Consider the following 25,374-nt stretch of genomic DNA (forward strand, 5'->3'; position numbering starts at 1 on the left):
TGGACGTCGAAGGACGTCCATGGCACTCAATGAGTTAAAATGCCTGAGTTTGTAACAGGATTAAACATGTTTACAATGTGGATCAAAACACGGTTTTGGTCTCTATAGCTAATTCCACCTTTCATAACAACTGTACGACGGATGCATTTTTATTTAACTCACCTGTTTAGAGTCAAATAGACAATGGAAAAGACTATGTCCTCTAGTAAGAGAGTGGCGTCAGCAGAGGACCAAAATGCGAGACTCATTAGCCAATGAACAGCCAGGAATGGGTCTCGCGCTACTTTTGCATGCTAAAATAAAGCTGATAATGTACAATTTGATTCAAGGGATGAAAAACTCTTTCAAAGTACAACACAAACTGTCTATTTTGCTGCAACTCGACAGTGCTGCTTTTTTTACTCAAGAGTTCCACTTTCTACTTCCTGGAAAAAAACTGGTCCATTGGAGTGAATGGAGATGTCGGAACTCTTCTATTATACGACTCTGGAAAAGACTATGTCTTGGGGTGATTGACAGGTCGCCTGTCCAGTGATCGCGCAGCTTGCCCATCAAGGGCCAATAGCAGGCGGAGCTCCGCCTCTGGGAAAACCCCTGGTCTCGTGCCGTCTCACGCGAGCTGCGCAACCACCCCAAGATGGCAACGGCCACACTAGGCTTCAAAACGAGTCCAAAAACCATTGTGACGTCATGCTGACTCTGTCTGTCCATATTTTTAGACAGTCGATGTGGGCCAGACTAGTCCAGGGATAGACTCATATTTTCAAGCACTTAAACCCCTGCTTCCATTCACTTCTACATTTCTGTTGCATTACATGTCTGTTGCCGTTGTTGTGTTTGCGGTTCTTCTGTAAGGCGTTAGCCGTTTGAGCAGTTGGGCTTAGTAAACCCCTAATGTTACTTCAGTAGTCCCCACATATCTGTAGCTACTAGCTAGCCGGCGACAAGTACATTGCTCGTACAGAAACATTGCTGTACTGTTCATTGGTTTTGTACTGTAGCATTTTGAACTAAAGGAGCAAAGGATTTAGCCTGTTTGTGGAACTGTAGGAATCAGGATCTTTGAGTGACTGTAATGTTAACGTTGCGTTGGTGAAGGCTTGCAGTATGGTGGCCATAGTGGGCCACCTACATGGGATATATGGTGGCCATAGTGGGCCACCTACATGGGATATATGGTGGCCAAAGAGTAACTTGTTGTGGCCCTGGGCCATTAGGGCCATGATTAATGTGGATCCCTGTATTCTTAGGTGGGTTATCAGCTATTCTAACCATGAGGGGTCACCAACCTCCATCTTTGAGACATTTAAAGACATTAAAAGCCCAGTTATCTCCAACAACAACAACAAGCTACAGGGGTGATGTAATGCTGCGTTCAAGGACAATTGGGAAAAAAACAGATGTGCTCGTAGGTATGGAAAGGTGTTTAGAATGACCTGGCTATAGGCTGATGAAAGTGTGTCAGATTGTGACTTCTCATTGTACTGTCAGAGAATGTAAACACATGATAACCTCTCTCTCTCTCTGTGTCTCTCTGTCTCTCTCTCTGTCTCTCTCTCTCTCTCTCTGTGTCTCTCTCTCTGTGTCTCTCTGTCTCTCTCTGTGTGTGTGTGTGTGTGTGTCTCTCTCTCTCTGTGTCTCTCTGTCTCTCTCTCTCTCTGTCTCTCTCTCTGTCTGTCTCTCTCTCTCTGTGTGTGTCTCTCTCTCTGTCTCTCTCTCTCTGTGTCTCTCTCTCTCTCTCTCTCTCTCTCTGTGTCTCTCTCTCTCTCTCTCTCTGTGTCTCTCTCTCTCTCTGTGTCTCTCTCTCTCTCTCCCACCCTCCATCTCTCCAGACTGATTTCCAGGCAGCACTGAGGATTCATAATGCTGTGGCCACCAGTATGCACAGACCATCTCCTCCATACCCACACACACACACAGCCCAGCAGCTGGCAGTGGAGGTAACACACACACACACACACACACACACAGACACACACAGATATTTGGAGTGGGAATAGTCATGGATATCCCAGTTTTGTTCGATTTGAGTTTTTCGTGATTCGATGCTTTTATAGTCCTTGATGTGCCATGTTCATCTGACAGGGTTCCTACGCAGGTCTGGAAAAGTACAGTCTTGAAAATGAATTGGGTCATTTCCAGGTCTTGAATAGTTTGGGAATTTGAACAAATGTCTGGAAAAGTCTGGAAAATGTTGTGGTTCATGCTTTGTCCCTGGCCCGGCAGTTGGGGATCCCAACTGCCTAAACAAATCCACTGCATCCTCGCTAGGGTTGGTTTAACGTAACGCCAGCTCAGTCTTTCCCCAGCTCTTGGAACCCTTGCAGGACATGGATTGCAAATTGCAATAGCGTTATCATTGGAAAAACAGCCACACCGGCGGCAGCCATGTTTTGCCCTAGGCAGCTGTAGTCGCAGCTGTGATGTCAGGGGCGTGCGACAATATGCTCCGCTTCCAAGGCAAAAACAAAGCCAAGTTGGCCTCATATTATAGGCTCTTATTTATCTGCAAAAATGTCATTATTGGAATAATAAATAATAACGTAAAATGGCCATATCGGCCGATAATTTAACGTTCCGATAAATGATGTGCATCCCTAGTAGGAATCAGGATGTTTGTGTGACTGTAATGTCATGTTAAAGGAGAATTCCTGTTTTTTACACCCAGGAACTTCTTTCCAGCTTAAAATATGATGTTTTACTCACCCAGAGAACTTTGGTTTCATTCTGACCGCCATAGAAGATATTCAGGTCCGAGTAGAGTCCTGGAACTGGCCAAAACGGGTGAACGTACGTAGTACACACTGTAAATAATGTATTTTTTGCCATGTAGCGGTTCATATCCTCATAATATCTCGTCCATAAATTACCGTGAATCTGTCTAGTCTCCTCTGGGCTGCCTCGGTTTCCTCATCCGGGCTCTGTGAATCCAACTCTCACCCCAAGTCCTGCTGAAGTCTCCTTAGTTTCCTGCTGACTCCTTTGTGTACCTGGCTATTGTCTACCAGGAATCACTGCGCACCGGGGCCATTTTCCCACGACTATCGACTTGTTTACAACAACGGATGAAGAGCTAATCGAAAACGAAGAGCGGACGAGGGGAGAGAGAGGAACAACAGGTCAGGGACGAACAAGCGCTGCACGGCTGAGAACAGAGGAGGAATGCCTCTGTTGGATTCACAGACCCCGGCTGAGGAAACCGAAGCTGCCTGAGGCAGCCCGGAGGAGACTAGATGGATTCACGTTCATTTATGGATGAGATATTATGAGGATATGAACCGCTACATTGCAGAAAATACATTATTTGCAGTGTGTACTACGTATGCCCCGTTCACCCATTTTGGCCAGTTCCAGGACTCTACTGGGACCTGAATATCTTCTATGGCGATCAGAATTAGACCAAAGTTCACTGGGTGAGTAAAACATATCTTAAGCTGGAAATAAGTTCTGCGGTGTAAAAAACAGGAATTTCCCCCTAATGTTGCGTTGGTGAAGGCTCACAGTGTGGTGGCCACAGCGGGCCACCCACATGGATATTTGGTGGCCAAAGAGTAACTTTTTGTGGCCCCGGGCCATAGGGCCATGGTTAATGTCCATCCCTGGATATGTGTGCCTTTTTCACTTGTTAACCAAGTAGAAAAGATGGTGAAATGAAACTGTGGAAATAGAAAGATGGTCACCCCGAGTTCACCTCCATCTCATAACTCTCTGACACTACTATTACATTGCATTACATTACTTTACATGACATTATAGATTCAGTTAGATGGGCCTTTTAATGGCCCATATCCATATCAGGAAGACGGGTCATTGCAAGAATTGAATATGATACAGAAAAATATATATATGTTTTATGCTGTTGCCATGGTAACAGGTCCAGAATCTGGTCCAGTCCAGTCAGAACAAAGATGGACTCGAACTCGGCACCCTGCTGTCAGACACACATGTACAGGTACACACACACACACACACACACACACACACACACACACACACACACTTGCATTACCATATTTTTACTTTATTATCCCCATGGGGAAATTAGCAAAAACAGTGATTGGCATTGTGTGTGTGTGTGTGTGTGTGTGTGTGTGTGTGTGTGTGTGTTAGGCATTGCTCCTGGCGCATGATGGCGTCGCGGAGAGGGAGATGCAGCCCGAGCCTGAGCCGGGCCCAGGAGAGACCCTGACCCAGTGGGGAGGAGAGACCGTCAAGATTGTCCGCATCGAAAAGGCTAGAGACATACCACTGGTAAGACAAACACACACACATCGAAAAGGCTAGAGACATACCACTGGTAAGACAAACACACACACATCGAAAAGGCTAGAGACATACCACTGGTAAGATACACATGCGCACCCGTACACACACGCACACATCGAAAAGGCTAGAGACATACCACTGGTAAGACAAACACACACACATCGAAAAGGCTAGAGACATACCACTGGTAAGATACACATGCGCACACGCACACATTGAAAAGGCTAGAGACATACCACTGGTAAGATACAAATGCGCACACATACACACACGCACACATCGAAAAGGCTAGAGACATACCACTGGAAAGTGCATCAAAGGGTGTGTGTCAGTATTTGTCTCTGTCTTGTAAAGGGAGCGACTGTCCGTAACGACATGGAGAGTGTTGTGATCAGTCGTATCGTCCGAGGTGGCGCGGCGGAGCGCAGCGGACTGCTCACAGAAGGCGACGAAATCCTGGAAATTAACGGCATCGAGATCAGAGGAAAAGATGTCAACCAAGTCTTTGACATTCTGGTAAGTAACGGAGTTCCAGAAGAGGACAGGCCAGGTGTGTTTAGGCTGTGATCTTGTTGAAATAGGAAGTCAACTCAACTTTGATTTTGCAAATCAACGGCTATTTTTCTTAAGGAAGTTGCAAATAAATAAATGGGAATAGTATTATAATTATATATATATACATATACCGGTATATATATACCGGTATATCCTTTCCAAAAAATTAGAATATCATGGAAAAGTCATGGCGCATCGAGGCAGTAATTAAAGCAAAAGGATTCCCAACCAAGTATTGAGTGCAGGCATGAACATAACTTTTCAGATCGACATTTCTGTTTCGAAAATACCGGTTTTTGATTGGTTTTATGTGATATTTAATTTCTTGAAATACTGTTTTGGGAGTTTTTATGAGCTGGAAGCCAGACTTATGCAAAGTTAAACAAGTAAATACTTGAAATATTTTACTTTGTGTGTAATGAATCTATAATCTATGAAAGTTTCACTTTTTGAAAGGAATTATGGAAAAAAAATAACTTTTCCATGATATTAATTTTTTTTGGAAAGGATCTGTGTGTGTGTATATATATATATATATATACATATATATATATATATATATATATACCTATATATATATATATATAAAATTATTGGAGGTAAATACATTGCACATTCATAAAACAAAAAATGTATAGATTCCACTGTGGTATGGTGATACTTTGGCTGGTATAGTATGGCAGGGTCAAATCTTGGTATTGTGACAACACTAATTCCCAGTGTTGTCTGTAATGTGTTGGACTACTTTCTGTCAACCAAATTGCCCCTTGGGGACATTAACGATTTTTTTTTACCTTGTTTTACTGTCCCCCGTATGACGACCTGAGACAGGGTTTATTTGAAAAAATGTTTGGTGCTCACCCTGAAGCTTTCTGGCTACAGATTTCTGGATGAACTCAGAGTTTAATTATCTTTAAAAATTGAGTTTTTGATATTGCCCAATAGTCCGTAAAGCATAAAAAGGGAGAGACGAAAAAATATGTTGTTTGTATAGTGTATGTGTTGACGATGCACCTAATGTTGTGTTTGGTATTCTGAAATTTGTACTGTAAATCCTACTTTTGTTTGCTTGTACTGTCGTGTCTCATAAGCCGAGGCATGTTCAAAGTCCGGACTTGCATACTACTCGATACCCGATCCAGCATTTTAGGTAGTATCGGAGGCATTTCCCATACTGGTGGTGTTATTGTTGTGATTGAGAACAACTCTAGGGAGAACGACATCTGGCCAATTCTATGATATACCGCAAAAAAATATTTTTTACTAGTTTAATTACTTTGAATTTCAATTTCATGCTTTCCTTTCCTTCTTTGTGTTTGTGTGTGTGTGTGTGTGTGTCAGGCGGACATGCACGGCGTCCTCACCTTCGTGCTGATTCCCAGCTCTCAGAGCAAACCTCCTCCTGTCAAAGAGACTGTGGTGAGTTTGGTCCACTGACCTTTGACCTTTACACATTATTGAAGAAATAAAGAGATCAACTGAGACCAAATCCAACTGTTTGTCTCGAGGGTCTCGCCCACTCATCCAATTTGACTACAAGCCACAGTTGATGCCCCCTATAGGACGAATCAGCGCGACGTCACTTGACACCCAGAAATGCGGAACCCATGGCAGTTAATAGTATGAGTTGTGCCAAACAAACGTTAATATCTCAAAAACTATACCTGACATCGCATATATTTTGACATTCTGAGTGAGAGCAGAAGTAGCTCAAGAGTTTGATGTATAATATATGCATGTCGTGTTAAAGTTGTGTGAACTGTCGCAGTTTTTAAAATGTAAACAGTTAACTGGCTAGAGTCAGACACTCACGCCTCGCGCCACTTGTGCTCCATAGGGTTCCATTGCCGTTGCCACCCAGTGACGCGGTTTGTTTACCAAAATACTGCTCGGCTGATCCCTCGTATAGGGTCCAGGTCCTCGTATTATTACCATATTTCATCCACGATGTGAAGACCCTCAGATGATCGATAAGGCGTTATCACACACAGTTCTCTGAGAGCAGTTATTTCCAATGGTGAAGTTGTTTCACACAAGACCTTGTTCTAAGCCAAACCTCACTGAGATCCTGGTCCTGACCCCAAAATACAGGAAGCAATGTGCTTCATATAGGGCTGCAAGTTAACAATTATTTTCATTATCAATTCATCTGTCGATTATTTCCTCCATTAATTGATTAGTCGTTTGGTCTATAAAGTGTCACAAAATGGTGAAAAATGTCGATCACTTTTTCCCCAAAGGACAAGATGACATCATCAAATGTCTTCTTTCATCCTGTCCACAACCCAAAGATCATCAGTTTACTGTCAAGACTAAAGGAAGCAGAAAATATTCACATTAAGAAGCTGGAACCAGAGAATTTGAGTATTTTCTTAAACTCTTAGTCTAAACAATGAATCTATTATTTAAAAAAAGATATAGTTTGCCAATACATTTTCTGTCCATTGACTAATTGATTAATCGACTAATTGCTGCAGCTGTAGCTTTATAGGTTAAACACACTGATATAATCTCACATCAATATATTTAATAGGAAATCCCCTTTTTCTACAAACTGAATTGTAAAACTGAATAAATAAGTTGAAAGGTATTAGTTAGTTGTTCAGGATGCCGTTCCTTAAACGGTGCAATAACAAGGGCCAAATGAAGCGCAATCCCCGTCACAGAATTGATAGAAATCACAATGAATCCAAAAACATGGCTGATGTTGGTGCTCCATGGTAGTTTACGCCTGCACCAAATGTCTGACCAGTGAAGGAAACGACTCCTCCCACCTGGCGTTGGTTGAGGAATTACGGTGGCTTGAAAAGTTGCCATGTGAAACGTCTCCTAATCTAACCTAGTGGTATGAATCTATCCATCTCCGTTATTAATTCTCTTCTTATAAAAGGGAGAGTTCCGGTCCTTGATTGTGATTTGCTGAGCCACCTTTAAAGCCACTGTAAAATACTGTATCAACACACACCTGTGACCTCATCACAGTATCACTGCGCCATGTTAGCTAGCTACATTAGCTAAGTCAGAGACTTTTGAATTGTCTCTCTGACAATTTCTCAGCCTCAAAATGCCACTGAGTGACCAACACATGATTTAGCTAGTTAACCATTTCGAGTCACACTCTTCCCATGATGGAGGGGGGAAGGGGGGTCGTCATCAGCTTTAAAGTCTGTTGTCTGGTTGTTGATATCTCAGCAACAGTGCAGCTATCCTTGCAGCTAAGCTAGGGAAGTAATAGTGTTTGTACTGCACAGATGATGTGCGACTATACAGCAGGCGCTCATGGAACGTTGAACTGACTGGAGGGGGCGGGGCTTGAATGACTACATTGCTTGGCAGAAGAACAATTATTTGTATCAATATAAAAAAAGATGTTGCTCAAACGTTAGCAGGTAGGCTATATGTAGCATCGTTCTATTAAAGCAATCAGCCCCGTGAGGCTGTGATTTACACTGATTTTACAATGGCTAAGAGGTAGGGCTGCACAATTAATAGTCTTTTCATCGTCATCGCAATATGAAAATGCGCAATAAACACATCGCAAAGACTGCCTGAAACACAATGAATAGCAAAAGTGGTTTTATTGACATGCGTCATGCACTCAGCATCTGATCATTTTGTCTTGTGTTGTAAATCCAGCGTACACCTTTCCCTTGCAACAGTGCGCTCCGCCCCTCTGCCAAAGCCCAAACACGCTGTGTGTAGTTTCAGCTAGAGTCAGTGTGTATTTCATTTCTTTATTCAGTGGGCATAGGCTATGTTTGGGGTCTATGTCAGCATTATTAAAGCAGAAAGACATAGGAACTGTATAGCTAATATGCATACTTTAATATTTGTTTATTTATCGCAAGTCGTATCGTCATCGCTATATTGAACAATGTTATCGCACATGGCAGATTTTCCTCGTATCGTGCAGGCCTACTAAGAGGTGTTTAAGGTGCTTGGTTGCGCTCCTCCAGGTCCATGTGAAGGCCCATTTTGACTACGACCCGTCAGATGACCCCTACGTGCCGTGCAGAGAGCTGGGCCTGTCCTTCCAGAAAGGAGATATTCTCCACATCATCAGCCAGACTGACCCCAACTGGTGGCAGGCTTACAGGGATGGAGATGAGGAGAACCAGCCGCTAGCTGGCCTGGTACCAGGTACTGCTGTCAGTCTGTCTGTCTGTCTGTCTGGGATTTTGGTATAGATGGGCCATTGTATTTAAGCAAGCAGTATTCTACGATATAGTGATCTGTATGCAGAATATAGGAAATACGTTTTTTTTTTTCATCCTTGTAAAGCCACAGCATAGTAAAGTATTGTACACTATAGTACTTAGAATGCTAAGTACTCTACATTATTGCTGTTTCTGTTTGTTTCTGTAGGGAAGAGCTTCCAGCAGCAGAGAGAAGCCATGAAACAGACCATAGAAGAAGACAAGGAGCCCGAGAAGTCTGGTCAGTTCCCATTTCTTCTAACCCAGAGCCTTCTAGTCAACAAGTCCATTTCATAACCCAGAGCCTCCTAGTCAACAAGTCCTCTTCATAGCCCACAGCCTCCTTCCTAGTCAACAAGTCCTCTTCATAGCCCACAGCCTCCTTCCTAGTCAACAAGTCCTCCTCAGCATTTCCAAGTCCTTTATGAGTCCAGTCAGATTGAGATATATGGCGTCTTGTCTCCCTACAGGGAAGCTGTGGTGCGCCAAGAAGAACAAGAGGAAGAGGAAGAAGCTGCTGTACAACGCCCACAGGAATGATGGTACAATATGACCTGTCTGTACACATACAGGGATTATGGTATAACGCCAGGGGTCTGCGGGGTCTGCGGCCCACAACTGCGGCCCACTGCCCGTTTTTAACACATTGAGTGCCAGCGACGCCATATGGCGTCAAGAGAAGTTTACCACTGGCGCCTACCTTGTGGAATGGCCTCCCTCTCTCTGTAAGACTGGCTGATTCAGTGTCCACTTTTAAAACACTTCTTAAAACCCACTTATTTATACAGACATTTTATTAAATCTTAAATCTTATCCCACTTGATGTACCTTTGTTTGCTGGATTGCCTGCACTTTATGGCCGGTGCGCCTCATGCCTTCTTATTACTTTATTTTAATTTGTGCTTGTTGATGCTGTCTCTTGCATTGTGTTTATTTGCCTATTTGTTTATTGTAATTTGTTTGATCCTGCTGCCTGTTTTTATTGTGAAGCACTTTGTGATCTCTGGATTTGAAAGGTGCTATATAAATAAAGCATTACTTACTTACTTACTTACTTACCGTAGGCTGCCAGCGACGCCAAATGGCGTCAATAACTCCAAATTCATATTTTGACGGGGGAATGTCGATCTAAGCCTCTTACATCGCCTCTTACAATATGGGAGCTATTGAATGTGTCTAACCTATTTTACAGAACCCTTGGGTGGCGACAGTGCCCTCCCGATTAGACAAAGGCCAGGAGAAAAGACAGAAGAAGTCATGAGGAAACGGAAATCGCCATTGATATGCTTGAAGCATAACGTCGTTAGCTGTGCCTGTGAACAGCAGTCATCTGCTGCCACAATTGAGCCCCATCCGTGTCCGCTGCGATAGTCCATCCATATGATTTAGTTGCCGACACGGCGACACCAGCGTCTTTATGAAAAGTGACATTATTCTCAGCTGGGAGCCGAGGACACGCTGTAAAAAAGCGGGGGGTGCAGGCAGCGGACTTTTCAGTGCAGATCAAACAGAGCAAACCGCAGCAGAGCAGAGACACTCGACTCCTCCCACCACGGAGGAGGAGGAGGAGGGGGGTGGGGCACGCAGGGCACTAACAGCATACAACCATTGACAGTACACACACACCCAGGCAGCAGCAGGCTCGATGTTTGTTCAACTCAAAGCAGAATTCATTCTGTCGCCTTTCTAACATAAAGATGTGATTATCTCAGAAACTAATTTCAGCATGCTCTTTTCGGTCGAAAACACTCTTTTTCAGAGGGGTGTATTTCCAAAATGGAACGGTTTATAAACACAGTTTTTTTTTTTAATGAAACAGAAGGGTTCAAAGTTTCATTGAGGCTATTGGTTGTCCATATAAGAGGAACACAAAAAATTATATGGCTATATTAAAATGCATTGCGGCCTATGTGGCACAGTACAGCACCTTTTGCCCAAGGGCCGTGGCACTCAAAGTGTTAAGTGGCCCACCATGAATTTAGCACACACACACAAAAATGCTAAAAACATTTTTCTGTTTTAAAGTTTAAAACGGAAAACGAAAACGAAAAAACGAAACGGGGGAAGAAAATGAAAAACAACAAAATAAATTAAATGAAAAAAAAACATATTCCCCCATTTAGTTTTTTCAATTTAAAACCATTGAAAATGGGTTATACTTGAGTACCCTGACCTGGTCTATTTATTTTTAAACATTTTTAATACTGAATTAATGTTTAATACTAATGTTATGTAGAGCTGGGTATTGGTTCAAATTTCAAGAATCGATTCGATTCCGATTCACAAGGTTGCGAATCGATTAATTTCGATTCGATTCGATTCGATTCGATTCCGATTCGACCAATTTTCAATATTGATTTGGTTAGTGATACCAAAACGTGGTTTTTGAGCTGTACCCTGAATTACATGACTGTCCAGTTATGTAACACAGGGGTTTCCAACCAGCCAAGTAGATACATGGGGAAAAAAAGTTGCAGACCTGTTGTCAATTTTAATGGTTTTAGTTACACATATATTTACTCACCACGTGGTGACAAAGGGTAAATAACAGCCTTTTCATCTGTCAATAAAGACACTTTCACAATTATGCACAGTGATTTGATTTCAGCCTATATAATTTCTAAAAGTAGATATTAATAATGATCAAACATTTCCATTCATGTAGCCTACAGTATTTATGTTTTTGTTTCAACTACAAACATAATTAAATGTCAACTTGAAACTATGTTTCAACTACCACACACAGCACAATATTTTAGCCTGTTTAGTAAAAAAAAAAAATTTTAATTAAAAAAAAAAATCGATCTCTGGACATATGAATCGATAATCGAGGATTAAAATGAAAATCGATTAAAAATCGGAGAATCGATTTTTTGAACCCAGCCCTAATGTTATGTTAAATTATCTCTGTCTTAACCTGTTGGCACCGGAAAAGAACATTTGAAAACATACAGAAATACCCATTGTAATAGGTGAGCACATCAATAAACTATGTGTCATATATTTATTTAGGTAGAAATTAAATTTTTGATGGCACAAGGGTTTTCTGGTCCACATCTTTTTTTGCCGCGAAAACTGACTTAATATTGTTTGGCCCGCGACTCCTTATATTTTTCTGTATGCGGCCCACAACCAAAAAGGTTTGGCCACCCACCCCTGGTATAACCTGTCTGTCTGCACAATGACCTAAAGTCGATGCCCCAACAAACAAGTGTTGTGTGCTTTCTATGTCATTGTACCTTGATTTTCCACTGCAAATGTGTCAGTTGGGGTGAAGTGTTCATAGAAAATCAGGTTTCAAGTTTGTGAATTGAAAAGAAAAAAATTGATTTGGTCCATCAGCTGTAACAAAGTGACAGAAAGTGGGCTGTACTTCCTGCATTTTCTGACCATCTTCTGGCCTTAAAACTGTACAGCACATGCAATTTCATTCAAACCTTTACTAAGCCTAATTGAATACAATTAAAAGATGTTTCAGCCCAGATTATGATAATGAGACCATTCTGTTCTCTCCTCGTTGGCCCAGATTTGGATAACGAGGAGATCCTGACCTATGAGGAGATGGCTCTGTATCACCAGCCGGCCAATCGGAAGCGGCCGATTGCGCTGATTGGTCCGGGTAGCTGTGGGCAGGCAGAGCTCAGGCAGAGGCTGCTCAACAACCAGCCAGATCGTTTCGCTGGAGCTGTACCTCGTAAGACTTCAGCACGCACGCACACACACACACACACACGCACACACACACACACATACCGTAGAACCTGGTGTATAAGATGCACTTTTGATCCATTTTACTTGCTGGAGAAGCAAGTAAGTTACACCAGAGGTTTGTAATTCTAAATTGCCCCCAGCAAACTCCTTGTTGCAGTGTTTGCTAGTACAGTAACTGACAGGAAATAAGCTAGGTTCTAAACTGTTGTCTAGCAACACAATTCTGTGAAAACTGTTTATAATAAACCTTTTTTGCTGGTGGGATCCGTCCATCTTGGGGATCGGGTCGCAGGGAGGTAGCAGTTCCAGCTGCCCCCCCAAACTAAGACCCCCCAAAATACACTGCGTCTTATATACCAGGTTTTCCAGTACATTAATTAGATCAAGTAATACGTGTGTGTGTGTGTGTGTGTGTGTGTGTGTGTGTGTGTGTGTCTGTGTGTGTGTGTGCCTGCCTGCAATATGTGTGTTGCAGACACTACACGGAGTCGTCGTGAAGGCGAGCTGAACGGGAGAGATTACCACTTTGTGTCTCGTCAGACATTCGAGACAGAGCTGGCAGCTGGTAGGAGTCACGTCTCACAGCACTTCAGCATTTCATCTTTGATTTGGTTTGAAGGCAACAGGCACTAGGCGTTTTACCCACTCGTCAACTATCAAGATTCAAGATTCAATCCATTTATTTCCATGTCAACAAAGTTGATAGGAATTTGTCTTGGTTCGCTCTCAGACAAAAAGACAAGACAGTGCAGCAGCAGCACACCATATACAAACAATAACGCAAGAACAAAATAACATTCAGGAACAGTACCCAGCAGCATCGTAGTCAGCAGTAGTGCATACAGTTTAAAGTGCTATAGGTCAAACATAATCAATGGATCAGTGCAAGTTCAGATGTCTAATCTGCAAGGAGGTAGGTGCTATCTCTGAAGCAGTCAACACTGCATCATACTCGACAAATCGTTCATCTGTGGTTTTAGGAATAAATAAATACATATATATTATATCGCCGCTGTCGTTCCAGGACCTCGAATTTCCAAAACAGAAACTTTTCAGGAAGTAAAAAAAACCTGTTTGCTCTTAAAATACTGAACCAAATGTCGTCAAAGTTGGCACATGTCTTAATTATAGTTAGTTTCCCGCTGAATGTGTCATTACTTTATTAATATCTTACCTGGATAAGCTCAAATGATGTTGTTTATATTATCAGTCCGACTTGGAAGCGCTTTCTCATGGCCAGTCAAGCGGGAGGCAGCCGCATCCTCATGCACGAGCCCCCAAGCTCCAGGCCGCGGGGGCGCGCGCAGGAGCAGCAGGATTGCCCCTCGCCTCTCATGGCCGAATGGGGGCTTTCGCATGGGGTGAGAAATAGTCTGACATAACGTAACGTTAACGTTACTTTATTCTCGTCAGAAAGCACTCCGATTTGCATGTTAAAACAAGTTTGCAGCCTAGGAATAACTGGAAAACATTTGATTGATATATTAACGTCAGAGGAAGCCAGGATGAGTCAAAACGATATGAGAAATACACAGCGCGTCTGCCGTGTGTCTTTTCCGGGTTTATTGTCCTGCGTGGCGGGGTACACACGGAGGTAGGGGGGGGATTTCGAGGTTTGACTGACAGATTGAGGGCGAATGGCGTTACGAGATTTACTCACAAGCTCGTTTTAATGCTTTTCCATTGGTTGCATTTGTTAAAAACCACACAGAGACGTGAAGGGTGACCAATGGCATTGATTCATGACAAAAAGGAAAAAAGTTACATTCGAGGTCCTGGCCCGACACCGACGATATGTATATGTTTGAACAATCATTTTCTACATGGTGCCATGTTAACACATTGAATGCCAGCCATGTTTTCATTCCTGTAGGTAAGTTGTGCCAGGGGTGTTTTTGACGATTCTGGCTCATTTTAGCAACAGCCGAGGATTCTTTTCTGTTAAGAATTCATGAACACCAATCATCTAAAAATAACTAATAGAATGTGTGCTTTCTCTGTCTAAAAGAGTTAGTTTGCAGAGTTAGTAGTTATGTAGATATTAGCCGTTGAGTACAGCATGGTTTCAGCGTCTGGAAATTTATTCAGAGATAAATGGCTTTTTGTGAAACAGTCACTTTAACCATTCATTTTTGGCATCAGTAAGACCGTCAGACATTCTAAACAATAGTTTTGAACAGTAATTTCCTCCATAACAACAGGAAACACCCCTCTCATTCAAACTCCTCCCTCCGTGTGTCTTCTCCAGGAGAAGACACACGGAGGGAGGAGTTCTCCTCCTTCCTCCTGGCTGTACAGCGGGCGTGTCAGAAGCGCTTTTGCTGCTGCCTGCCTGTGTGCCTGCCTGCCTGCTTGCGTGCGTGCGGACGCTCCTTGTGCGAGTCAAGATGGGCCGGGGAATGCGTGGGCGATGGGCAGATGTTGATTATGGCCTTTCTGAGGTGTTTCAAAGTGTGTTTCACCTATGATCTATTTTGCAAATCGCTCTCCGCTCTCTGTGTGCTGCTGCCGGTGCGCGGCCGCTCTCAGGCAAGACAAGTCTTGAGTGGATTACTGTAAAATCGCCACGGCATTTCCTTGAACGGCTTGGTCCCGCGGCAGTTTTTTCTTTGATTTCGGTCGTCTGGGGGAGCACTGTCAACACTTAGTGGGTCGGTAAAATAGATTATACACATTATCTTGCTCCAATAGTGATCTCGAAGATGTAAAAGTTGTTGATTGATGTTCCACCGTCAAAAAAAAAAAAATGTTTATGTAAGACGAGTAAACTCGGCTCTGGCACTTAAGCGTTGGATTATGTAAGACGAATTATTTCGGCTATGGCACTTAAGGTGTTAAACAGAATGTAAGGTATTTGGAGAGGGAAAGACTCGTCTATGTTGTTACTGCAGTCAAACAGTCACTATCTCCAGCTCAGACAAGTTGCTGGGGTTTAGCCACTCATTTGTAAACAGCCTCTCAGAGCCAATCAGGACTCTGCTATTTCACATACCTACAGCTTCGTCCCGCCTACATTAGTTAACCCTTTACTGGCTGTTTTTGAGACCTTTTTGACGAAAAGTTATTTTTATTGGGTGAAAAAAATATCTCCCGTGACGATTCGACTAGTCGACTACTTTTTGGGACTAGTCGATGACGACTAAAATGTAGCAGTGGTGAAAGCCCTACACAGTGCTTGTTTTCTGCTTCCTGGAACCCCAGACAGGCGGGGCTTACTCCATCAGGAGGACACTAAACAGGCTTGTGGGCGGGGCTTACTCCATCAGGAGGACACTAAACAGGCTTGTGGGCGGGGCTTACTCCATCAGGAGGACACTAAACAGGCTTGTGGGCGGGGCTTACTCCATCAGGAGGACACTAAACAGGCTTGTGGGCGGGGCTTACTCCATCAGGAGGACACTAAACAGGCTTGTGGGCGGGGCTTACTCCATCAGGAGGACACTAAACAGGCTTGTGGGCGGGGCTTACTCCATCAGCAGGACACTAAACAGGCTTGTGGGCGGGGCTTACTCCATCAGGAGGACACTAAACAGGCTTGTGGGCGGGGCTTACTCCATCAGCAGGACACTAAACAGGCTTGTGGGCGGGGCTTACTCCATCGGGAGGACACTAAACAGGCTTGTGGGCGGGGCTTACTCCATCAGCAGGACACTAAACAGGCTTGTGGGCGGGGCTTACTCCATCAGCAGGACACTAAACAGGCTTGTGGGCGGGGCTTACTCCATCAGCAGGACACTAAACAGGCTTGTGGGCGGGGCTTACTCCATCAGCAGGACACTAAACAGGCTTGTGGGCGGGGCTTACTCCATCAGCAGGACACTAAACAGGCTTGTGGGCGGGGCTTACTCCATCAGCAGGACACTAAACAGGCTTGTGGGCGGGGCTTACTCCATCAGCAGGACACTAAACAGGCTTGTGGGCAGGGCTTACTCCATCAGGAGGACACTAAACAGGCTTGTGGGCGGGGCTTACTCTGGTCTTCTGTGTTCTCCAGGCAAGCTGATCGAGTCTGGAGAGTTTGAGAAGAACCATTATGGAACCAGCACTGACTCTGTCAGACAGGTCATCAACACTGGAAAGATCTGCCTGCTCTGTCTACACACACAGGTCAGGACACGTCTCTCACACACACACACACACACACACACACTTAGCCATGGTGGCACATCTCACACACGTCACACACACACGCTTAGCCATGGTGACTTAGTTGTACCACTATAGCACTGGTTTATGTTGTATTTTGTATTTTGTGTGTCTTGTAAACCCATGTGGGCTGGGCACCATCAAAGGTGCATGACAAAATAAAAACTATTTAAAAAAAATATTTCCATTTTAGGTTGTAGCTATATGGATTCTGGAAAGTTGGAATTTGAATTGTAAAGATCTCCTGTGTGTGTGTGTGTGTGTGTGTGTGTGTGTGTGTGTGTGTGTGTGTGTGTGTGTGTGTGTGTGTGTGTGTGTGTGTGTGTGTGTGTGTGTGTAGTCTCTAAAGGTGCTGAGGAGTTCAGACCTTAAGCCTTACATCATCTTCATAGCCCCGCCCTCCCAGGAGAGACTCAGAGCCCTATTGGCTAAAGACAACAAGAACCCCAAGGTAACTGCACCTCATCTTATGTGGCCCACGAGAGCTAGGAAATAATCCAATTAGCGCCCTACAATTCTAATTCTAATTAGTTCTAATAGTTGTAGGTTACTAGTTGTCTGTTTGCTGTTATTTTTCCTATAATTCTGCTTCCAGAGGTAGTTATTAATTATTCAGTTATTAGTTATTACTAAAAGCCAATAATAATCCAATCAGAGAGAATTATGTAATATAATAACAATTAGGCTATGTATGTACATTTATTTTACATACATTTATGTAAATTGGCTAATGGAAAACAAGTGCTATTTCAAATTCATTCAATCAATGAACACCCAGGCTGTCCACCAGTCTGTAGTACCCATGCTGTCCACCAGTCCTAGTAGAATTGAGGTAAAGCGCACAACTCCTTGTATGAACAAACAGACCGGGTGCCTGGATAATAGATAACAATGAAAGAGGAGAGCCGGCACTCACGGTAGACTCATTTGAACAAAGCCTTTTATTGGGCAGAGAAAAATAGGGCGTTTCGGCGTAAAGCCTTTGTCAACAATGAGAAAGAGACACTTTCAGAAATATATACAAACACACATCAAGGAGGGCACCAATCATTACGCAGGGCAGTAATGGGAGAATGCAAGGCACCTGGCTGTAGTGAACCCAAGGGTGCGGCCGTCAGGGCCGTGTGCAAAGAGAACTTGTGCAATCCTAGACCTACAGTAGGAAGTGATTGAAGACAGACAGGCAAATCTACCAGGAGTCAAGAGCCAAATACATCACCGCACAATCACAGTAGTCTAGTCAACAACAACAAAAAACATAATCAACAATAAACAAATAAAAATAACTGTCGAGCAGTCCTGTAGTAAGAGCTGACTTGTCAGCACTTTGCAAAGTGCACGCGCTAACCGCAAGCCCAAGAGAGCTAGCTTCCTTGGCGGAGCTGGTTAACGGGCCGTTCTATTTGGGAGTGAGTTTAACCAACTACCGTACTCGCTACCACTGATGAGGTGATGCAGACTTCCTGTTAATGTGATCCGTTTCCGCTAGTTTCTCCTTGAGATTTGTGCAAATATGGTTAAGCATTGAGTTTAAGGTTACATACAGTAGCTTGTACTGCACTGCACATTCATGTAGTCTTTTTGTACACATTTTCTAAACATCGCTCGTATGCCTGTAACGACGCGTGCTCAGATCTATCATTTTCTCTGACTTCTCTGTACAAAAAAGTACACTTAATAGCCTCTATACTATAGAACATCATCAGTACTCGAATGGTTGAAAGGTTGCTTGAATTCTGATGTCAAAACGAGTAGTGGAATATCCGAGTACTGCTGGCCATCCCAGTTGTTGGGAGAATGTTTAATTGGTGTGCCATGGGCTAAACACGGACAAACTAGGATCGAACTTGTGGAATCTGACCAAACATCTCCAAACAAGGACAGACAGCCATGGCACACCACACAAACATCTGTGTTTGGTGTAGAATGTTTGTATGTAGAATGGGTTTGCCAATAAGCATCATGTGTCTTTTAGCCCGAGGAGCTGAGGGAGATCATAGAGAAAGCCCGTGAGATGGAGCAGAGCTGTGGACACCTGTTTGATGCCGTCATCGTCAACTCAGACCAGGACAAGGCCTTCACCGAGCTCACCAGACTCATTAACAAGCTAGACACTGAGCCACAGTGGGTGCCCTGCTGCTGGCTACGCTAACACTACACACACACCACGTGCACGCGCACACACACACACACACCACGTGCACACATACACACGCACACACACACACAACGTGCACGCGCGCACACACACACACACACTTCTCAGAAGTACAGGACCTCATTGATAAAATACAAATACAAATCTCTGACTTTGCCTTTGACCTAATCTTACGATCGTTTCAGCAAACATGATTACAAACTATATTGAAATCACAGTCTGTAACACATTAATAATTGATGTGTTACAGACTGTTCTAGAAAATCAATGTAAACTTCAGATTTTTCTTTTTGAATGAATAGGTTGAGCTTGGCTTTGGTCTGGCACAGGACTTGTATAAATGAGGTCGCTAGTAAGTAGTCAATGTGAAGATCTTTCATCATCGTGACAACTTTTTCCTTTGTTTTCTTGTTGCTGGAACAAATCCAGAGACCAATATATTGAGTGTGTGTATACACTCACATCACGCTGAGCCACAGCCTCCAATATATTGAGTGTGTGTATACACTCACATCACACTGAGCCACAGCCTCCAATATAGTGAGTGTGTGTATACACTCACATCACGCTGAGCCACAGCCTCCAATATATTGAGTGTGTGTATACACTCACATCACACTGAGCCACAGCCTCCAATATAGTGAGTGTGTGTATACACTCACATCACGCTGAGCCACAGCCTCCAATATAGTGAGTGTGTGTATACACTCACATCACGCTGAGCCACAGCCTTCATTACTATGAAGAACATACACACCACATGACTGCATTAGCTGATGACCTGATGTCCTCTAGACTGGGGGGTCTATGGCCTGACTTTACTGACTGACTGACTGACTCAGTGTTCATATGCATCCTGGAAAACCTGCAAAACACTTGACCAGTTGGAAAAGGAGAGAAATATTCAAATGTCCTGGAAAATATTGTGTTGTCCTGGAAAATAATTTCAACATTCTCCTAATTTCCTTTATCTGCGAATTAACTACTAGACCTGACTATCGGAGCTCCCCAAAACGGATAGCATTACCATCTGAAAGGGCTAAGTTATGTTCAGGATCATCGGCTTCTCTGTTATCTTGTGGAAATGCTGTGAACGCAGCCCAAAGTCACATCACATGGTAGTACATGCAGGTGGGATGACATTACAACTTAAGTGGCTGAAACTCAGAATAATATAAGTTACATCATCCTTCACACGTTAAAGGGATACGCAAACATTTTTGGACATTCGCATCTTTGCCATATTGCCGATAGTAAGAGTAGAATGTAGATGCCTTTATCTACACTGTGCGTTCATTGGAAACTGCGGTACAGCCCTCACTGCTACTTAGCTTAGCACTACAATGGCAGTCTATGGTACAGCTGCCTTAGCCTGGGTAAACCCATCCCCCACGTGACCTGCTCTCAGACCTGTTCTCAGTCACTATAGTGACTGGGAACTGAGAGAGCAGGTCACGTGGTGGCTGGGTTTACCTAGGCTACAGCTGCCTACCCCTGTTCAGTCGCCCAAAACACACATTCCAACAGCGCCAGAAACACTCACATGTACATGTTGTGACTCGTGCACTCGCCACGCGATGACTTCATAATCCAAAGTTATGGCAAACGGTCATTTTCTAAGTAAATCCATAGCGAGAACTAACGAAGAGGGTTCCCTCTCTAACCAAAGTGACTTCCTTGTTTGCCTGAGGCGCATGTGTGCGCATTATAGTTATACTATCGGGAATATGGCAAATGGGCGAATCTCCAAAGATGTTGGTGTATCTCTTTAATATTAGGCACTGCTGGCTGGTACCTGTGGTAGTTTTTATTAGTTTTACACAAGAACACACCCCATCTTAAAATATAACTTCTGTCACTCACCATACATGTTCATCTGGCAGGTGTATTTGCATTATTCTATGATCAGTTTGTCGTCATTTCTCAGCATGTCAGAGATCCATTATAGCCACAGACTGCACATCTTTTAAACCAGACTTCCACAGAGAGGAACATAGTGTTTGGTGTGACCCCTGTCTGTCAGACCAGCTAGATCATCACTGACAATGTCTTTGAAAATGATCTCTAGAAAAGAGTGGTAACCCTGCTGTCCGTCTGTCTCACTGACTGACTCACTAGCTGGTTGAGTGACCGGTTAATTAACTGGCTTCTTTTTTTTTTTGAAGGTCTTGAATTTTATTTTAAAATGGAACAGAAAGCTAGAACATGCTAAAACAGAATTAAACTATTTTAAAAGACAACATTAAAGTCCCTGGAAACCAAAATCCACAAAAACGTTCTAACTATGTTATTTAGGGTCTTATGTGAGTAATTGTGTGGCTCAGAAAGTATGAGCCATTACTTTCAACCCAAAGCCTTAAAATCGCCACTTTTCTACAAGGTCTGGATTTCCATTTTCTCATTGAAGAGAGCGGTGCGCGCGGTGCTAAAATGCATGATCTTATCACGTCATAAGATTTAATCGAATCACAAACACGCATGCACGCACGCACACACACACACACTGACACACACAGTAGCGCTGTGCACTCGCAGCGCAGAGATCTCTTCCTCTCTGTAAACCCTCTCTGTCTGTGCTATGCGTCGAGCAACGTGCGAACACACACACACACACACTCCATCTCTCTTTCCTTCTCTCTCTCTCCGTTAACGGAGAGAGAGGTCTCCTCCGAGCAAGTCTCCTCCAGCAGGTCTCCTCTGCTGCAGACGGGACACGCCCACACAGTCCGCAGGAGAAAATACACTCTAAAATATAATTGATTCTCATGACTTTTGCCACGACTGTCAAACCTAAATTTATATACTCTGCGATGTTCATCATCGTTCAAATTTGGCTGGTGGCTTATTAACATATGTTCCTGTGATGTGATGAACTCAAAATGCTAAATAATAAAAAAATATTTCTGGTTTCCAGGGACTTTAAATGATTGTATAAGAAAAAATTGCATAAAATGGGAGAATAAGAAAAATTAGAATAAAAGAATACAAAATTAAAACTAGTAGTTATGAGGCCGGAGCGGCAGTTTGGCAGCCTTGTTCATCTTGGCCTTTTTCTTGCTGTTCTCGTTGATCATCAGGGTCTCGTTCTCAAAGGAGCGTTCTGTGGCCAGAGTGTCATCCGCAGGCACCTCCTCCTCCAGGGAGTCAGGTTCAGGGTGGGACAGGTTCTTGTCCTCTTGCTGCAATTAACTGGCTTCTATAAGTGACTTACTGACTAGGTGGCTGGCTAAGCGGTTTCTTTTCATTTCATTTTCATTTCATTTATTTATTTAATGTGACTCATTGACCAGGATCACATGGTATGGAGCACAAACAAAACATATAAAAACAATATACAATGGCACAAGGCATGGCTGCATATGTCATTTGAACAAAGGCAGGACATTCTTCAAAAAGGCACCTACCGGTAATTTACACATGACTTTTTGTCTGTCTGATTGTAGTAGCAAAATCAGTTTAAACATAATAGTTTAAAACATAGTTTAAACATCCTGACTGGCTGGCTTAAAATGCACACTATTAAATCACACTAAAAACAAAGGACACAGCACTTGATATCTGTTTGACTGGCTGACCCCCCCCCCCCCCCCCCCCCTTTTGCCTCATGCTCTGACTGGCTGACTAATAGGGGTGGTAATCACCAGAGGCCCCACGATACGATATTATCACGATAGTTAAGTCACAATACAATATTGTTATATTGTGATATGCTAGTATTGCAATTTATTACCTTTTTTCCACTGCAAATGATGTCCCCAAAGGAAAACTTTGTCAACAACTGTTTTATGTAAGATAAAGTTTCCAGTCTGTTGATCTCACTTCAATCATTTTCCATTCATCATCTTCAATGGCTTATCCGGGATCGGGTCGCAGAGGTAGCAGTTCTACCAGGGCACCCCAAACTTCCCTTTCCCTGACTGGCCGATCCCGAGGCGTTCCCAGGCCAGCGTGGAGATATCATCTCTCCACCTAGCCCCTCGCTCTGCCCCGTGGTCTCCTCCCAGCTGGACGTGCCTGAAACACCTCCCTAGGGAGGTGACCAGGTGGCATCCTTACCAGATGCCTGAAGCTGGCTTCCTTCTATGCCAAGAAGCAGCGGCTCTACTCCGACTCCCTCACAGATGACTGAGCATCTTGTCCCTAAGGGAGATAACAGCCACCCTCCTGAGAAAACCCATTTCGACCACTTGTATCCGCCATCTTGTTATTTGGGTCATGACCCATCCTTCAGGACCATAGGTGAGGGTAGGGACGTCACTTTTATTGCAGCAAAATTGTCAAGCAGACAGACGGACCAACGCTGTAAAAAAAACTGTCATAAATGTTGCATGCATCTGACAATTTATATAATAAAATATTGCGATACTTAGCATGCATGCGATACGATATATTGCCACACGAAATATCGCAATACTGTGCTGTATCGATTTCCCCCCACCGCTGCCATCTGGCTGGCTGCCTGACTGGTTATCTTGTTGGCTGTGTGACGTCCTGTCTGACTGTTTCTGTCCTGTCGGATCACCTGTTAGAGATGACCTCTGACCCTGAAACCTGAGGGCAGAAATAAAGAAGTAAAAGTTGGGAGTTATAGTTTTTAGACACGTGTTCCTGATCAGCACATGATGCTGACTTTGATTATTATTATATATTTAGAGTGTGCGCGTGTGTGAATGCAAATGCCTGTGTGTGTGTGTATGTATGCGGCTGTCTCAAGACAGTGAAGTATTATTAGCTGAAGTAGATCTGACACCATATCACTGTTGTTATCACTGTGTAGAGCCTTTATATATTTGTAATATTGAAAATAGATTTATCAAGTCCAGAATGCACCAATAGGATTGCAGGCTCCGCCCCCTCTCTCCTCCGTGCTTTTGGTCCAGGAGGCAGGCGGAGGCGGGGCTAAGTGGAATTAGCTGTTTTGAATGTAAAATTGTTTGTTAAAATCACTTCCTGTTTATCTGACATCACTTCCTCCAGAGAAAATGAGATTTCTTTTTCTATAAATATTCACAACAATGAATAAATAAAATAGATGATTGGTAGAAAATGACTGGCTGTGTTTTTGTTCTGGGTTGCTTCACAATGATGATGAAGATGTGAAAATGTCCGGTAACACTTGGAAAGGGTGTGCATACGACTGACATGACACCTGTCATGAACATGAATGAGGCTTTATGAATGTTTGACTGTTGTCATTACAGTGTCATTCAGGCAATTATGTCATTGAGTTATCTTCATTATGACAACTTGATATTAACCAAGACAACATAACAGTGTAATGACACTTAATTACATCTTAAAAGTTCAAATTGTACCATTGTAGTTGAGGTCAAGGAAAACACTCATGACTCATATAAACTTATTTGACAGAGTAATTACACTTAGTCTCAATGAAAAGTTCAATTATACCTATGTTGAGGTCCAAACCACATATGACAGGGTAATGCTATGACATAAAGCTAAATAGTTTATTTAAGTTTGATACTTAGGCCTGCTATGTCATGTTTATGTTGTCTTTACGTAATGTCAAGTTGTCATAACAAAGACATCTCAAACAATGTCAACATTGCATTAACAATGACATAATTAATGGTAGCATGGCTATCTCAAGACAAAGACACAATATGGGTGGGGATGGAACAAAGTCATTGCCCAAAAGCACCATTAGATGTAATCCCATTTTTGAACAAGAATTCTTGGAAAATACATCAAATTAATAATCAATGGGTAAAAACCACTCTGAAAATATGGTCAACCGTGAGACAGAAGCTAAGACTCCCCTCATCAATATCTATAGCGATGAAGATTGCACGAAATATTGATTTTCTCCCATCCAAAATAGGGGCAGGGTTTAAAGAATGGGAAAGAAAGGGTCTAATCATGTTGGGTCAAATGTTTGAAAGAGGGGTCCTGATTAGCCTGGGTAAACCCATCCCCCACGTGACCTGCTCTCAGACCTGTTCTCAGTGACTGGGAACTGAGAGAGCAGGTCACGTGGGGCCTGGGTTTACCTAGGCTAGGAGTTTATTACTGTCAGCAGGGTTACAGCCGCCCGTTCACACAGTGATACAACGTCGTACAAAAACCTCCCTCCGCTGGAGAGGAACTGATCTGTCTCAACAGCTGCAGAGAAATTAAAACATTAGAGATCTTGTTATTAAGTTGGGGGGTCATAATATCACAAAATAATTACATTTTATTATAATGATTATATTGTTGAAACAATTGGTACACAGGATTACTGTTACAGTAAGTCTAACACTTTACTCAGTCTAACACATTTTAAATATAGAATTTCAACTGCCATGAAACGAGATATTTCAAAACATTATGAGAGATTGA

At 43.1% G+C, this 25,374-nt stretch overlaps 1 protein-coding gene across 1 annotated transcript in view; it reads left to right on the plus strand.

Moving 5' to 3' along the window:
* pals1a (protein associated with LIN7 1, MAGUK p55 family member a) overlaps nt 1-24,068 on the plus strand; it is a 31,631-nt gene extending 7,563 nt beyond the window's left edge. Inside the window, exons 4-16 of the mRNA XM_083634008.1 lie at nt 1,833-1,940; nt 3,875-3,952; nt 4,111-4,251; nt 4,621-4,782; nt 6,163-6,240; nt 8,778-8,961; nt 9,187-9,258; nt 9,488-9,559; nt 12,544-12,711; nt 13,204-13,293; nt 16,723-16,835; nt 17,215-17,325; nt 18,850-24,068. Coding sequence (XP_083490134.1) covers nt 1,833-1,940; nt 3,875-3,952; nt 4,111-4,251; nt 4,621-4,782; nt 6,163-6,240; nt 8,778-8,961; nt 9,187-9,258; nt 9,488-9,559; nt 12,544-12,711; nt 13,204-13,293; nt 16,723-16,835; nt 17,215-17,325; nt 18,850-19,026 — 1,554 coding nt within the window. The 3' untranslated portion in view covers nt 19,027-24,068. The remainder of the gene's footprint in view (nt 1-1,832; nt 1,941-3,874; nt 3,953-4,110; nt 4,252-4,620; nt 4,783-6,162; nt 6,241-8,777; nt 8,962-9,186; nt 9,259-9,487; nt 9,560-12,543; nt 12,712-13,203; nt 13,294-16,722; nt 16,836-17,214; nt 17,326-18,849) is intronic.
* Nucleotides 24,069-25,374: the final 1,306 nt, after the last annotated feature.

This window comes from Poromitra crassiceps, assembly GCF_964638095.1.
Source record: "Poromitra crassiceps genome assembly, chromosome: 3".
In the NCBI taxonomy this organism is placed as follows: Eukaryota; Metazoa; Chordata; class Actinopteri; order Beryciformes; family Melamphaidae; genus Poromitra; species Poromitra crassiceps.